At 44.9% G+C, this 15,946-nt stretch overlaps 1 protein-coding gene across 1 annotated transcript in view; it reads right to left on the bottom strand.

Annotated features, from left to right (window-relative positions):
- MARCHF2 (membrane associated ring-CH-type finger 2) overlaps positions 1-15,946 on the bottom strand; it is a 33,154-nt gene that overhangs the window by 6,317 nt on the left and 10,891 nt on the right. Inside the window, exons 2-3 of the mRNA XM_053463812.1 lie at positions 5,388-5,617; positions 4,770-4,965 (exon numbers count right to left, since the gene is read on the bottom strand). Coding sequence (XP_053319787.1) covers positions 4,770-4,965; positions 5,388-5,617 — 426 coding nt within the window. The remainder of the gene's footprint in view (positions 1-4,769; positions 4,966-5,387; positions 5,618-15,946) is intronic.

Below are 15,946 nucleotides of genomic sequence, written 5' to 3'. Positions count from 1 at the left end.
ATGTACCATGATTTAACTTCCCAGCTGTTTAGAGCTGTCTAATTGCAGGCATAACCCCTAAATGTTTTACGACAATTTTTTAAAAAGATTTTCAAATCTGCCATATCTTAAGTTAAAGTGGTCTAGACATCTGGGAAGTTAAATTAGGGCACATAACGTACACATTTCAAGAAACTACATCCCTTGGAGCTTCAAATGAGGGTCTCCATGCATTTCTAGGACAAACTTGGAGTGCCAAAATAATGATTGAAAATGTTGCTTTGGCTAGAAAATATGTTTTTTCTAACTATAGCAACACGTTCATTTTGCAAATGTGTACTGTCTTGTGCCATAATTTAACTTCCTCCGTGTGCAGTAATGCCACCTCAAGGCTTCAACTACAATTACTCACCATCCACACGCCTTTCATATCTCCATTCACTTGCAGGAGCACACACCATTCTTTCCCCTTACAATCCCAAATAAATTATGGTAAAGGGAGAAAAAAAAATCACTTTTACAGCAAGTAAAAAATGCAAGGAGCTCCAGGGATGAGATGGTTACTCACATTCCACACAGGCTAAATGGCTGATTTTAATAATATTTGCAGTTCATTTACAGTTCATCAGGATTTCAAAAATTGCCCCCCTGTACCATTGGCTAAATTTAACCCCATGATCAAAGGGATCATGGGATTAAAAGTTAGTATCGGCCATTTTTAAAAAGGGAATGTGACTTTTCATAGCTATTTGATCACTGTGGTAACATTGGCTACCACAGTGATCATTTAGCTAGAATACTTAAACTGTTTTTTTTAAGTTAATCTAGTTTATTTTTACATCATTTAATTTGTGGGTCTCTAGGCAATTTTGATCTTTATTTATCTGCCTTTAGAGACCTCCAAATCATTTTTTTTTTACTTTTTTAACTTAATATTTTTTATTCGAGGTAAGTCACTGCTGAGGACATAGTGGTTACGTCCTCCGCACCTGAAGCCCACTTGTGAGGACGTAACCATTATGTCCTTAGCAGTGAAAGGGTTAAAGACAAATTAATCCCCTGGTTATTTTGTACGTTTGGCCACTGACAAAGACAACATCAGTTTATTTGAACAGTGAGAGACAGAATACCGTATTTGCTCGATTATAAGACGACCCTGATTATAAGACGACCCCCCAAAATCTAAATATTAATTTAGGAAAAAAACAAAAAGCCTGAATATAAGACTACCCTATAGGAAAAAAAGTTTTACTAGTAAATATTAATTCATGTAAACAATATTTTCATATTTAATAAAAGCTATGATTGAGAAAAAAATATATTTTTTTTATTTCCTTTTATTTGCCAACCTGCCCCCCCAGTTATGCACATCTGCCCCGAGGGTTGCCACTCTGCCCCCAGAAATGCCTTTTACCCCCTATTTGCCACTCTGCCCCATGATATGCCTTTTAATCCCCTATATGCCAGAGTGGCATATAGGGGGTTAAAAGGCATATCATGGGGCAGAGTGGCATATAGGGGGTTAAAAGGCATTTCTGGAGGTATATATATATATATAACTGCTAACAGCAATCACACTCCTATCAAGCCAAGGCAGCCAGTACATGCTGGAACCTAGGATGATAGGAGTGTGAGTACAGCCTCCCTATGCCATGCTACCACCACCACCCTTACACATCCATACTAACACACACTCATTCACAAACATTTAAATACTCATTCATTCCATTAATCACACATACACACACACGCTCAAACCCCCCAGCCCCCCACCCCCTTACCTGAACTGCTGATCTCTCACTCGAAGACTTCTGCAGGGGCCCGGCTGTGCGTGCAACTTCTCTGGCCCCGCCCCCAGAGGAAGGAGGGGGGAGGCAGAGTTATGTGACACTCTTCAAGCTTCTTGTTCTCCTGCTGCTCGCGACCAAAGCTCGGTAAGCAGCCTGGCCCCAGCGGACATTTTGAGGTCTGATTAGAAGACGACCTCGATTATAAGACGAGGGGTATTTTTCAGAGCATTTGCTCTGAAAAAAACCTCGTCTTATAATCGAGCAAATACGGTAATATTGTGTAGGTCACCCTTTTGCTGCCAAAACAGCCCTGATGTCACCTTTCGCCGGCGGGTCTGTCTGATGGGCTCCGCTGCTGCCGTGCGTCCGTCTCGCGTCCCGCTCCCTTGGGTGGGGGCGTCTTCTATGGTGCCCGCCGTTGGGTCCTCCAGTGCTGGTCTCCGCCGAGGATCACCCTCTTCGCCGTCCTCGGTCGTCTGTCTCTCCTGCTGGGGGTCTGCGGCAGGGGTCCTGGAGAGGATCTTCTCCCGTCCTCGGTGTGCTGGAAGTGCGCACACGTGCACGCCGTCATGGCAGCTGTTTGGCACCAAATTTAAATCCCCTGCTCACTCTAATCTGAGCCCTTGTGTGGTACATACGTTATCACTGTCTCAGTGTGTTATATTCTGATTTACTGGTTTTCTGGCTCCTGCTTTGTTCCTGACTACTCTCTGATCACCGCCTGGATTGTCTTCGGATTGATTTTGGACTTTGCCTGTTTGCTGCCTGCCTCGACCTTGGACTGTGACCTGTTTATGCTATTTGAACTTTCCTGCTATTGTCCCACTATTCCTCCTACAACTACTTGTCCTGATAGCTCACCATTCTGCAAACGGGTCCCGTCTCTCGTAGGATTGTTACACCTGATCCGTTGAGGCATGGACCCCAATAGACCTTTGAAGGTGTGCTGTGGTATCTGGCACCAAGACATTAGCAAGAGGTGGGGTCTCCATGGATGCATCCTGGCGCCATGTGTTCTCCACATGCACCTAGGCATCCACATGTGATTCATCAGGCCAAGCCACCTTTTTCCATTGCTCCATTGTTCTTATGCTTACCTGCCCATTGAAGGCGCTTTTGACAGTGGACAGGGGTCGGAATGGGCACCCTGACTGGTCTGCGGCTACACACCCCCATACTCAACAAAATGCGGCCCACCAGACTTTGAGGGAGGGTGGTGGGTTATGGCATCACAAAACAAATATAAACAGGGGTGTGTGTGGCTGGTGGGTAATACACATGGCAGTGGGGGCATCAATAGACAAGAGGATGGTTGGGCATCACAAGACAGATATGCAGCTCCGCAGCCTGGGCAGAACGTGACACAGAGCCTGTCCTGGTGTGTGTGTTTGGGTGTCGGTGTGGCAGAACTGGTCCTGGTGTGTATTTGGTTGTCTGTTTCCTGGCACTTTACTTACTGCAGGAATAAATAGAACTATTTAATTTTTACTTATCCAGAGATAAAAGGCCCTCCTGAATTTGTAGTCACTTCAGAGAAAAAAAACTTTCTTGGCTCAGAAATCAGTGAGAGGAAAATTAAAGGTTTTGTGTTATTTACTCTGTTTCAATCTGCATATTTTATTAAAAAGGATTAGTGGTACTAAATTGTGGCTTCACGCCTCCCTATATTATCTGCCAAGCACTGATGTCATCTTTATGCAGGGTACATCGATGCCAATGAGTTAAGTTAAGATTCTGTCTGTTTAATTTATTTCCATATAACGGCCACCAAAATCCTCAGCACCAGGCCCTTGATGCTCTTAATCTGGCCCTGCCTCCAGTGTGCATCAACCAGCTTGTACCCACAGTGTCCTCCAGCCTTGTGCAGTTTTATTTGGCTAAACATCTTTTAAATGGTTTGTGGACTGACTTTGTTTTACTGTTTAAGTAATTTAGTATTGATAGAATGACATATAAAAGTTGATCAAAAAAACGTTTCCACTGCTTTTTTCATTATCGCCAAATTAACCCTGTATTAACATGCATTATGAACATACCGGGGAACTCTACGTGTTTGAGCCGGGTCGCGGGAGCGGGGTCTTGACACCCCCCACTCCCGGCCCATTTTTCCTCCCACCGACGTCAGCGGGAACTCCCACCGACGTCAGTGTACTGTCCTGGCCACGTCCAGCAAAGGAAGGCTCCGAGTAGCCCAGGTATGATTATAAAGCTAAAAGGCCTTTTTTTCTCTCAGTGAAAAATGAGTTCGGCCCACGCACACACACACACACACACACATTTCTGATGAAGTGGTCCACTGCAGAAAAAACTTGGACACCCCTGGTCTAATATATCCCAACCAGTGACAGGCGCCGTGATAACAAGATTTTCAGTGTTATTCACTGTCGTTGGACATAATGTTATGGATGATCGGTGTACATCATTTTCTTAAACCTTGGGTTGAACTGTTTCCTAACGTTCTCTCTGTCTTCGGTCTCTCTCCATCTCACAACAGGCAGAGACAAAGGCAGTGCTTACAAGCATCTGACTATATCCATGGTTGTTTGCAGAAGCGATCACATGTACGGAAATGCAGGGATCTGCTGTAGCTTGACCACTCGGGTCATGGAGTGGTCAGCAATATCAGTGCCTCTATTTTATCATGTACCAGGTACAGCATTGGTCCTATAGGGACAACTTTTTCTGATGTACCTGGTACATCATTAGTCGCGAACGGATTCATATATTATTAATTTATTTCCTTTGCAATCATGTTTCGGAAATTTGTGATACCAAATTATAGCACTATATTGGAAAAATGCACTTAAAACATAAACAAAATATTCTCTGGACTCTAGGGTACAAAAATGTACAGGCCCTTAATTAGCATCAGTAAAGACCTATACAGATGTCAGTAGTAAAGCAAAACTAAAAAAAAACATTAAAAAAAGTGGAAAAAGATCTAGCCAATATGCACTCCTCAGAATAATATTTGCCAACAGCCGAATTAGATTATTTTACCTCTGTCACAGGCCTTGGCCTTCTTTCAACGGTGAACTCTGTGTGACACAATTCACAATAACTTGTATTGGAGGAGGACAGCCACTTCTCCAAGCAACTCTTGTGTACTGTACCCAGTGTTCCAGTGCAGTCGCATGGAGACAAAAGTCTCTCTCCATTACTTCCTTCATGACATATTCTGCAAATGGGTCCATCGCTCCAAAAAGAAATAAAATAATAATTTAAATTTAATCTTAAAGTTTTTAATACAAACTGCTTGGCTTTATACTGATGTTGATGATTCACTTGACTGAAGTCAGGAGAACCTGGATGTAGGGTATGCATGAAAACCCAATCTCCTGAATCCAGAAACCCCATGAGTAAGTACACATGCAGTCACAGTTGGGTACGCTAATTAGGTAAGCACTAATGCTAGCAACTCAAATCAGAGTTTGATGCATTTGGAATGGAAAACTGACATCTAAAAAGGTTAACAAAATGAAATTACATACTACAGACATGAAAAAGTCTCTTAATTTGGGGGATATCAAAGCAAACTAGCTTCACTGGCACCTGAAAAAATAGGCTTACTGCACGCTACAGTTAACTATGTGGTAAAGATAGTTAATCACTGCTTACCTCTGTGTGCCCAAAGCTTTGATCACTGTAGAAAGTAGCTGGCCATCCTTAGCTGTTACTTGGGTGATATACTGAGGTTTGCCAAGGTCTGGATCTTCCAAAGACTTCAAAAAAGTGGCACTCCCTCTGCAATCACACAGGGAACCGGGAAGGTGGCAACAGTCCCCTGTCATCATTGCAATGGAGAGCAGTTTGCTCTTTACAGACCAAGTTCGGGACTCATGGTTGGTCTGTATTTGAAAAAAGGAAAAAAATACATCATAATAGTTTAGTACTGGACAATGTATTCGTTAAGAAAGCATCTCATACATTTTCCCTCAAGCTAAAAACCTGAGTGAATCTGGAATGCTATGACCTGGCTCAACACCGAACAGAGAAGTTTAGTTATAACTGATGAACAAATTATATACAGTTTCAGCGTTTCTAACATTTTTCAGATAAATAAGGAGACAAAACAAGCATGTGGATGTACTCCTCTTTCCACAAATGTTCACTGCTTTGAAAGGACACTGATGATCATACCTGGGAACTCTTCGGGTTTGACCTGGAGTTTGCCGCGTGAGCACTGCTTCTCCGGTTCAAGACCCGAATCCTCCGGGTCGCGGGGTCTTGACCCGCCCCCGCCCATTTTTCCTTAAAATGGGGGTGTTTCCCGCTGCCGTCAGCACTATTTAAAAATAGTGTAAAAAAAGGTCCCGAAAACCAGCTACAAATATGAAAAAACATTTGCTGTGCACCTGCCCAATAGAAAAATGTTGTAGTTTATAACTGGGCATTTTGGCCCCCCAAAACATTTCCAAAAATGCATATGAAATATCATGTGCTGGTGATATGTTGCTGAACATAAATTGTGTTTTTGCGTAGCAGTGACACCTACCATGTGGAAGGAATTCTAAGGGAAACTGCAAAAAAACACATTTTCCCCTACAATATTCCCCCACCTTTTGATACATTAGTGCCAATAAATAATTAGTGATGTCCGGATCATGAACGAATCATTCATTTGATCCGAATCTTTTTAGTGATCCGGATGAATCAGTTCAGTAGACTGAACGATTCATTTGTAGTAGTTCAGTCTGTGAATCACGCAGACTCTGGGATCAGGTTACAGCTCATTCATTCACAGAGGAACAAAGACTCATAGAGTCAGAGTCGTTCAAAGATTCAAATGATTCATATGATTCAAATGATTAGAATCTTACAAGGATCCGAATCTTACAGAGATTCGAACCATTCAGAGAATATCACCATACTTTTATAAATAAATACATTAATAATCACTGCCCCAGGATCTACATTCCCCTTTACCTCTAACTGCACCTTAAGTTAACTTTATTAAATTAATTAAATTAACCCTCAGCATTAAATTAACCCTAAACACCCCGTTAAGCATAACTGCCCCTAAATTAACCCTAAACACCCCATTAAGCATAACTGCCCCTAAATTAACCCTAAACACCCCGTTAAGCATAACTGCCCCTAAATTAACCCTAAACACCGCATTAACCATAACTGCTCCCAAATTAACACTAAAGACCCCATCAACCATACCAATTTATTAGGTAATTTATCTGGAGTACATGCAATTAATTTAGGGGCAGTCATGGTTGATGGGGTGTTAAGGGTTAATTTAATGCTAAGGGTTAATTTGATTAATTTTATAAAGTTAACTTAAGATGCAGTTGGAGGTAAAGGGGAATGTAAATCCTGGGGGCAGTGATTATTGATGTATTTATTTATAAAAGTATGGTGATATTGTCTGAATGATTTGAATCCCAATGAAGGCAGAGAGTCGTTCAAAGATTCAGATTTTACAGTGATCCGGATCTTACAGTGATCCGGATCACTGTAAGATTCGGATCCCTGTTAGATCCGAATCTTTGAACGACTCTCTGCCTTCATTGACATCACTCGAGTAGGCAGGCAGGAGGGTTCATTGACTAATGAAAGGGCCTCCACTGAGGGACTGGGAAACAGTAACTCCTGTGAGTAACACTGAGTGATCCGAAGATTCGGATCATGAATCGGATCATTTCAGTGAACGAGTCGAAATGATCCGATTCACATTAATGATCCGAACTTCCCATCACTAGTATCAGTTGAAATAGTAAATGTTAAGTTAATACGGCAAAAAAGTGACGTCCACTTTCTTTTTCAAGGGGCCAATGAGGTTCTTTGTAATTTTTTTAGATTTTAATCTGAATGTTTATCTTGCAGGGGGTTTGCATCATTCAATGAAAGATTTTAAAACAGCCAATGCACAGGTTCATTTTCAAAGCTCAAAGGTTGCCGACTCCTGTGAAGTTGGAAGAAATGCTTCCATTTTTAAGTATCTATCCAAACAAGGAGAAGGCCAGAATAATAATTGAAGGGTTTAGTGTAGGGCTGCAACTAACGATTATTTTAATAATCGATTAGTTGGCAAATTATTTTTTCGATTAATCGGATAAAAAAATGCAATTTTTCAAAATTTAAAATAATACGTAATATAATAAAAAACGTACAATTTACACTTTCATCTCTTTATTGCAATGGTCTCTCTCTATTCACCTTCTTATTTTACACGGGTTTCTCAAACTAGGTTTTAATACAAAGTTATTAGTAAATATTAATTCATATGTTAACTATTTTTCATATTTAATAAAAACTAGAGCTGAAACAACGAATCGATAAAATCGATAATAATCGATAACGGAAATCATCGATAACGATTTCCGTTATCGATTAATCGAGTGATCGATTCGTCGTTGGAGCACTAGGCTCCTTTTACTTACCTCCGCCAGCGTTCCCCGCTTCTGCTCCACGCTCTGCAGTCTCCGCCTTCTTCAAGCTACGTGACGACGGATGTGACGCGCGTCTACTATCAAGTTGGAAGTGGAACAAGTTCGTAGCGGAGGTAAGTACTCTTTATGTCTATTGTCTGTGCGAATGTTTATGTGCGAGACTGGGTGCGCGGCAGAGTGTGTGTGTGTGTGTGTGTGTGTGTGTGTGTGTGTGTGTGTGTGTGCGTGCGTGCGTGCGTGCGCGCGGCAGAGTGTGTGTGTGGGTGCGCGGCAGAGTGAGTGGGGGGGTGCGCTGCACAGTGAGTGGGGGGGGTGCGCTGCACAGTGAGTGGGGGGGTGCGCTGCACAGTGGGGGGGGGTGCGCTGCACAGTGGGGGGTCCGCGGCACAGGGGGTGGGGGGTCCGCGGCACAGGGGGTGGGGGGGCAGGGGATGCAGGGCAGGATGTGAGTGCAGGGCAGAGTGGGGCCAGGAGACTGGATGCAGGTCAGAGTGGGGGTGGGAGGGCAGGGTGGCAGACTGGGTGCAGAGCAGAGTGGGGGTTGGGATGCAGGGCAGGGTGTGAGACTGGGTGCAGAGTAGAGTGGGGGTGGGGGGGCAGGGCAGGGTGTGAGACTGGGTGCAGAGCAGAGTGGGGATGCAGGGCAGGCTGTGAGACTGGGTGCAGGGCAGGCTGTGAGACTGGGTGCAGGGCAGGCTGTGAGACTGGGTGCAGGGCAGGGCAGGGTGTGAGACTGGGTGCAGGGCAGGGTGTGAGACTGGGTGCAGGGCAGGGTGTGAGACTGGGTGCAGGGCAGAGTGGGGATGCAGGGCAGGCTGTGAGACTGGGTGCAGGGCAGGCTGTGAGACTGGGTGCAGGGCAGAGTGGGGGTGGGGATGCAGGGCAGAGTGAGGGTGGGGGCACAGTGCAAAGGGGTGGGGGCACAATGCAAAATTCTTTTAAATAAACGAAAAATTTGCATATTGTTTTTTTTATCCGATTAATCGAAAAAATAATCGGCCGATTAATCGATTATTAAAATAATCGTTAGTTGCAGCCCTAATAAAAACTATGAGAAAAAAGGCCTTGTTTAAATTATTTTTATTTACCAAACTGCCGCCGGTTATGCACATCAGACCCCCAGCTTGCCACTCTGCCCCCATATATGCCTTATACCTCTTATAAGCCAGATTCCACTGTGCCCCGATATGCCACTGTGCCCCTGATATGTATGCCTTATACTACTTATATGCCAGTGATATGCAACTGAGCCCCCTGATATACCTTTTACCCCCAGATGTTTTATGACCCCCTGATATGCCTAATATCGATATGCCTTATACCCCCTATATGCCCTGAAATTCATAATACCCCCCATACACCACTATAACTCACCCATACACAAATTTGGCTCCTCCCCCTCCCATACACCACTCTGGCTCCTCCTCCCATACACTGCTCTGGCTCCTCCCCCTCCCATACTCCACTCTGCCTCCTCCCCCTCCCATACTCCACTCTGCCTCCTCCCCCCTCCCCCTCCCATACATCACTTTGGCTCCTCCCCCTCCCATACATCACTTTGCCTCCTCCCCCTCCCATATACCACTTTGCCTCCTCCCCCCTCCCATACTCCACTCTGCCTCCTCCCATACTCCACTCTGCCTCCTCCCCCTCCCATACACCACTCTGGCTCCTCCCCTCTCCCATACACCACTCTGGCTCCTCCCCTCTCCCATACAACTCTGGTCCCTCCCCATCCCATACTCCACTCTGGCTCCTCCCCATCCTATACTCCACTCTGCCTCCTTCCCCTCCCATACTCCACTCTGCCTCCTCCCCCCTCCCATACACCACTCTGCCTCCTCCCCCCTCCTCCTGTCAGCAACGGATCTTCACTAGACACCAGGGAGCCGGGTAGAGAGGCAGAGTGGTGTATGGGAGGGGGAGGAGCCACAGTGGTGTATGGGAGGGTGGCTCCCATACACCCCTCTGACTCCTCCCCCCTCCCATACACCGCTCTGCCTCTCTACCCGGCTCCGTTACTGACAGTAACGGAGGCTATCTGTGCGATGCAGACCCCCACCAGCTGACAGAGAGGATGATTCTCTGTCAGCCTGTGAGTGTCTGCATCGCACAGACAGCCTCCATTACTCACCTTCACTTACACTGTGGCTTCTATGAAGCTGCAGTGAAAGTCCTTGTCAGTAATGGAGCCGGGAGAGAGGCAGAGTGATGTATGGGAGGGGGAGGAGTCAGAGGGGTGTATGGGAGGGGGGAGAGAGACAGAAGTGAGAGACCGGCCGACAGTGAGGGGAATCCAGGTCCCTTGCAGCGTTGCGGGGGATCTGGATTCCGGTGTTATAATCCGATCTCTGTTTGAGATCGGATTATTATAAGGAGAGGAGTTTTTCAGAGCATTTGCTCTGAAAAAAACCTCTTTTTATAATCGATAAAAATCGATTCGATTAATCAATGATGAAATTCGTTGCCAACGATTTTCATAATCGATTATTATCGATTTTATCGATTAGTTGTTTCAGCCTTAGTTTAGTGATGGTTTTAAAGTTCCTGTTTATGATTCAGTTAATTTTATATGGGCTAAAAATTTAATTTGAGGTTAATTTACAGGTTGCAATTAAGAAAGTTCAGAAAGAAGTTGCTTTATGTAGAATAGCAGGACCTTCTGAGTATATCCCATTTCAATGTTTTCGTTTATCCCCTTTAGGCCTAGTTCCCAAAAAAGAAAAAGGTACTTTTAGACTAATACATAATTTGGCATTCCCGACTGGTCAATCATTAAATTATGAAATAGTTAATTTTTTTTCCTATTAAATATGCTTCTTTTGATGATGCTTTGGATTGGGTCTTAGCATACGGGGAGAAATGGCAAAAGTAGATATTGAGTAGGATTGTCAATTGCTGCCTATGAATCCAGAATGCTTTAACTCTGGGCTTTCAATTAAGTTTAATATTAAGTTTTACTTTGATAAATGACATTTTTGCTTTATTTTTGGAATGGGTATTAAAATTTAAAACAGGTGATTATTTGGCTGATTTTCTCTTTAACCCCTTTGTGACTTTATTTTTTGTACTGCTCGTGTTTAGCTGTAATTTTATTCTTTCCTGTTTACTGAACCCACACAAGTTATATATTGGGTTTTTTTCAGGACAAGGGCTTTCGTTAGATGTCATAGTTTTGATTGTATCATATTATTCACTATAAAAAAAAAGTATAAAATATGGTGAAAAATTTAGAAAAAAATACTTTTTCTAACTTTTATTTTAAAAATCTTTTACTGATCTGTAACAGCTAATGAAAAAAAAACCCTAATTAGATTGTACTATTTGCCCTGAGTTTAGAAATACCCAATGTTTTTATGTTTTTGTTTGCTTTTTTTCTGCACGTTATGTGGCAATAAGTATAGGTAGCGTTTTGCTATTTCAAAACCATTCATCCAAATCTGGTATCTTCCCCCTATGTGCTATTTCCGGTATGTACCTGTATTCAACCTGCAAGAGGAGACAGATTTCAACTCCTTTGCGGCAAAATCACTCGCAGTGGCGGTTGTGACGCGCCCTGGGGTGGGAGTTCGGTGCCGCTGAATGCCTTGTGATTGAGGCATTTCAGCGATCGTTGATTGCCTCCTAAACTCTTTTAACAGAGGCATACAGTGTAAGGTGGACATTGACGCCCCGGGGAGGGTTTGGTATTGTGACGGGCACCCGTCGGTTCTACGATGCTTCCTGCCAGGACCTAAATGGTTAATCACTTCCAGCTCTAGCCGACACTAGGGAGGAAGGGCACAGGAACTGGTCTGGTGTGTTTAACTTCACGGCACCGTAGCTTGCCGAGGCGTAGCTGAATAGTGCCGTAATTGTCCTGAAAAGGACAAGGAGTGATCCAGCGAGCCCCTGAAGCATTAGATGAGACTAATGTTCCAGGGAAGTAACACAGTTTTAGGGCTGCAACTAACGATTATTTTAATAATCGATTAATCGGCCGATTATTTTTTCGATTAATCGATTAATCGGATAAAAAAAAACAATATGCAAATTTTTCGTTTATTTAAAAGAATTTAATGAACTGGATGTTAAAAAACAACTTAAAATTTACATTAACATTCTTATTTTGTTATGATGTAATAAAAAACAATATTTTCAAAGTACAAGAACCCAAACACAATATTTATGAAACAAAATAACCCCAAACATTCTGAAAAGAGGTGGACTATTACTGTTCAAGAAACTTTGCCCCAGCACTTTGCACTTTGCACCCAGCACTTTGCACCCAGCACTTTGCACCCAGCACTTTGCACCCAGCACTTTGCACCCAGCCCTGGCACTTTGCACCCAGCACTTTGCACCCAGCACTTTGCCCCAGCCCTGGCACTTTGCATCCAGCACTTTGCACCCAGCATTCAGCACTTTGCACCAGCACTTTGCACTTTGCACCCAGCCCTGGCACTTTGCACCCAGCACTTTGCACCCAGCCCTGGCACTTTGCACCCAGCACTGGCACTTTGCACCCAGCACTTTGCACTGTGCCCCTGCACCCAGTCTCTAACTCTGCCCTGCACCCAGCCCTGCCCCCACATTCTGCCCTGCCCCCACACTCACACTCTGCCCTGCACCCACTCTGCCCTGCACCCACACTCACACCCTGCCCTGCATCCCCACCCCCACTCTGCCCTGCACCCAGTCTCCCACTCTGCTCTGCACCCACACTCACACCCTGCATCCCCACCCCCACTCTGCCCTGCACCCAGTCTCCTGCCCTGCACCCCCCACCCCCACTCTGCCCTGCACCCCCACCCCCACTCTGCCCTGCACCCCCACCCCCACTCTGCCCTGCACCCACACTCACGAACCGCTCTGTGCGAATGGAGCCACTCGCACAGAGCGGTTCGCTCTGTGCGAATGGAGCCACTCGCACAGAGCGAACCGCTCTGTGCGAATGGAGCCACTCGCACAGAGCGAACCGCTCTGTGCGAATGGAGCCACTCGCACAGAGCGAACCGCTCTGTGCGAATGGAGCCACTCGCACAGAGCGAACCGCTCTGTGCGAATGGAGCCACTCGCACAGAGCGGTTCGCTCTGTGCGAATGGAGCCACTCGCACAGAGCGGTTCGCTCTGTGCGAATGGAGCCACTCGCACAGAGCGAACCGCTCTGTGCGAATGGAGCCACTCGCACAGAGCGAACCGCTCTGTGCGAATGGAGCCACTCGCACAGAGCGAACCGCTCTGTGCGAATGGAGCCACTCGCACAGAGCGAACCGCTCTGTGCGAATGGAGCCACTCGCACAGAGCGAACCGCTCTGTGCGAATGGAGCCACTCGCACAGAGCGAACCGCTCTGTGCGAGTGGCTCCATTCGCACAGAGCGATTCGCTCTGTGCGAGTGGCTCTGTGCGATCCGTGCACATAGACATGAAGAATACTTACCTCCGGAACGCGTCACATCCGTCACGTAGCTAGAAGGCGGAGACTGCAGAGCGTGTAGCAGAAGCGGGGAACGCTCGCGGAGGTAAGTAAAAGGAGCCGAGTGCTCCAACAACGAATTGATCACTCGATTAATCGATAACGGAAATCGTTATCGATGATTTCCGTTATCGATTATTATCGATTTTATCGATTCGTTGTTTCAGCTCTACACAGTTTATCGGGGAAACACGAGCTTATATACAGGTTAGGTGAGGAAAAGACCATAAATCATGTCCACATCTTCCCGCCCTGCCCAGACAGTCCGGCGCCACACTTAGGCCACCGAGCCCTGCAATGTCCGTATAACTTTAGCCGTCATTCTCGGGGGGGATCCTGAAGGAGCGGTGGCGATCCCGGGGTGCCGATGGATAGCTCGGGGTCCTGAGGGTATCCTGTCTAAAAAGCGACACAATCAGCAGAAGGGACCCCGAGTGACATCAGTTTAAAGTTTGCCCGGGACGGACCGCAAGATAGCCGGCGTGCGTATGATAACCCGGCTGATCTTCGCTCCCCTAGCTGTCCCAGCAACCAGGGATCTGTAGAAGACTCCCTCTACGAACCACCCCCGGTCCGTACCCCACCACCTGTAAGAATCTCCATGCAAGAGAGGCCAAAGTCCGTGGGGGCAGGGCATGTGGCACATGGATAGGGTAGGGTAGGACGGGAGGGAGAACAAAGCACAGACAATAAACACCATCATGACGGTCCTGGCACGTCAATTGTCGTTAACCCTTTGTTTTCGGGTGACTTGCCCAGACTGTCAATTGTCATTAAGGGGTTAAACTGGCTCTAATGTGTGTTTGAATTTATATGAATTTTGTAAAATGGCAGAGGAATTCCTCTGGCTAAAGAGAAAACTGTACTCCCAACAAACTGTTCACAAGGAATGCAGGTTACCAAAAATTAATAAATTGCTGTGTACATTAACCACTTAACGACCAGTGCTTAAATGGTGTTGCTTCAGAAACACAGAGATCGGCATCAGGGGCCCCGTGTCGCCCCTCCCTGTGGCTTCAACGTCCGCCATGACACCCGTTTTAAGAGTTTAGGAGGCGATCAATGATTGTGTCCTAAGCGTCAATGGTGTTGCTGAAATTCCTCGATAACGAGGCATTCAGCGACATCGAACACCCACCCCAGGATACACTGTTACCGCTCCAGAGAGCAGTCACAAGTGCCACTGTGAGAGATTTTGCCTCTTGCAACATGGTGGCTTCCTTTAAAAAAAAAAAACAAGTTTCCAGGACGGTCTCTCCATTCAACCATGCAAGTCAATGGAGCCCAGCTTTCTAATCAGAATGTCAAATATGAAAAAAAGAAGGGAAAAAAATTTAAATAGCTAAAAATAAAATTTATAAAAATATGGTAACATAACATACGCACAGACTGACCAAAATGGAATAAAGCGCATGGGATGTATTGTGTTTGACAGTGACATATATCAGGAGCTCTAAATTCACACCTGAGGTACAATGTGTGTAGAAAAAAAAATACCACCACAAATTTTCACAAAGGCTGGTGGTAAAACTAGTGCATGGAAACGGTTAAAATATCAGCATTTGCAATATCCTAGGGGGTGTCTAGTTTTCAAAATTATGATTTGATGGGGTAAATAGACCATATGTCAAAGTTCCAAGTAAAAAAATGTGCACTTCCAAAATTTGGGGTTTTACCTTACAAAGAATGCAACAAACCAATGCATGGGTAGTATCACTGTACTCGGGAGATCTTGCTGAACACATATTGGGTTGTTGTTTGACAGTGACATACTATATACCAGGAGCTATACATTTATACTTGAAGTACAATTTGTGTGAAAAAAATAAAAACAAAATTCCTATTGTAAACTTTGGCAAAGGCTGGTGGTAGAACCTTGTGCATGGAAATGGTTAACATACCAGCAGTCGAAATAACTGGGGGTGTTTAGTTTTCAAAAATATATAGTTTCATAGGGTAAACTGAATCAGCCGGCGTCAAAGATGGCCCACTTAGGACATAGGGCCAGAGGACCAGATGTTAACGTTCAAAGTTGAAAAATGCGTACTTCCCAAATTTGGCATTTTACTTCACAAACAACCCGACAAATCCATGCATGGTTGGTATCCCTGTATTCGAGAGATGTTGCTGAACACATATTGTGTGACAGCGACATATACCAGGAGCTGTGAATTCACATCTGAAGTACAATTTATTTGTACAACGGGTGGTAGTAAAATTAGTGCATGGAATGGGTTAAAATACCAGCATTTGAAATACCTTGGTGTGTCTAGTATTTAAAAATATACGGTTTGATGAGGGTAAATTGCATTAGCCGAC

This window comes from Spea bombifrons, chromosome 1 (assembly GCF_027358695.1).
Source record: "Spea bombifrons isolate aSpeBom1 chromosome 1, aSpeBom1.2.pri, whole genome shotgun sequence".
NCBI classification, from domain to species: Eukaryota; Metazoa; Chordata; class Amphibia; order Anura; family Pelobatidae; genus Spea; species Spea bombifrons.
This window is presented reverse-complemented; position numbering and strand designations above follow the sequence as displayed.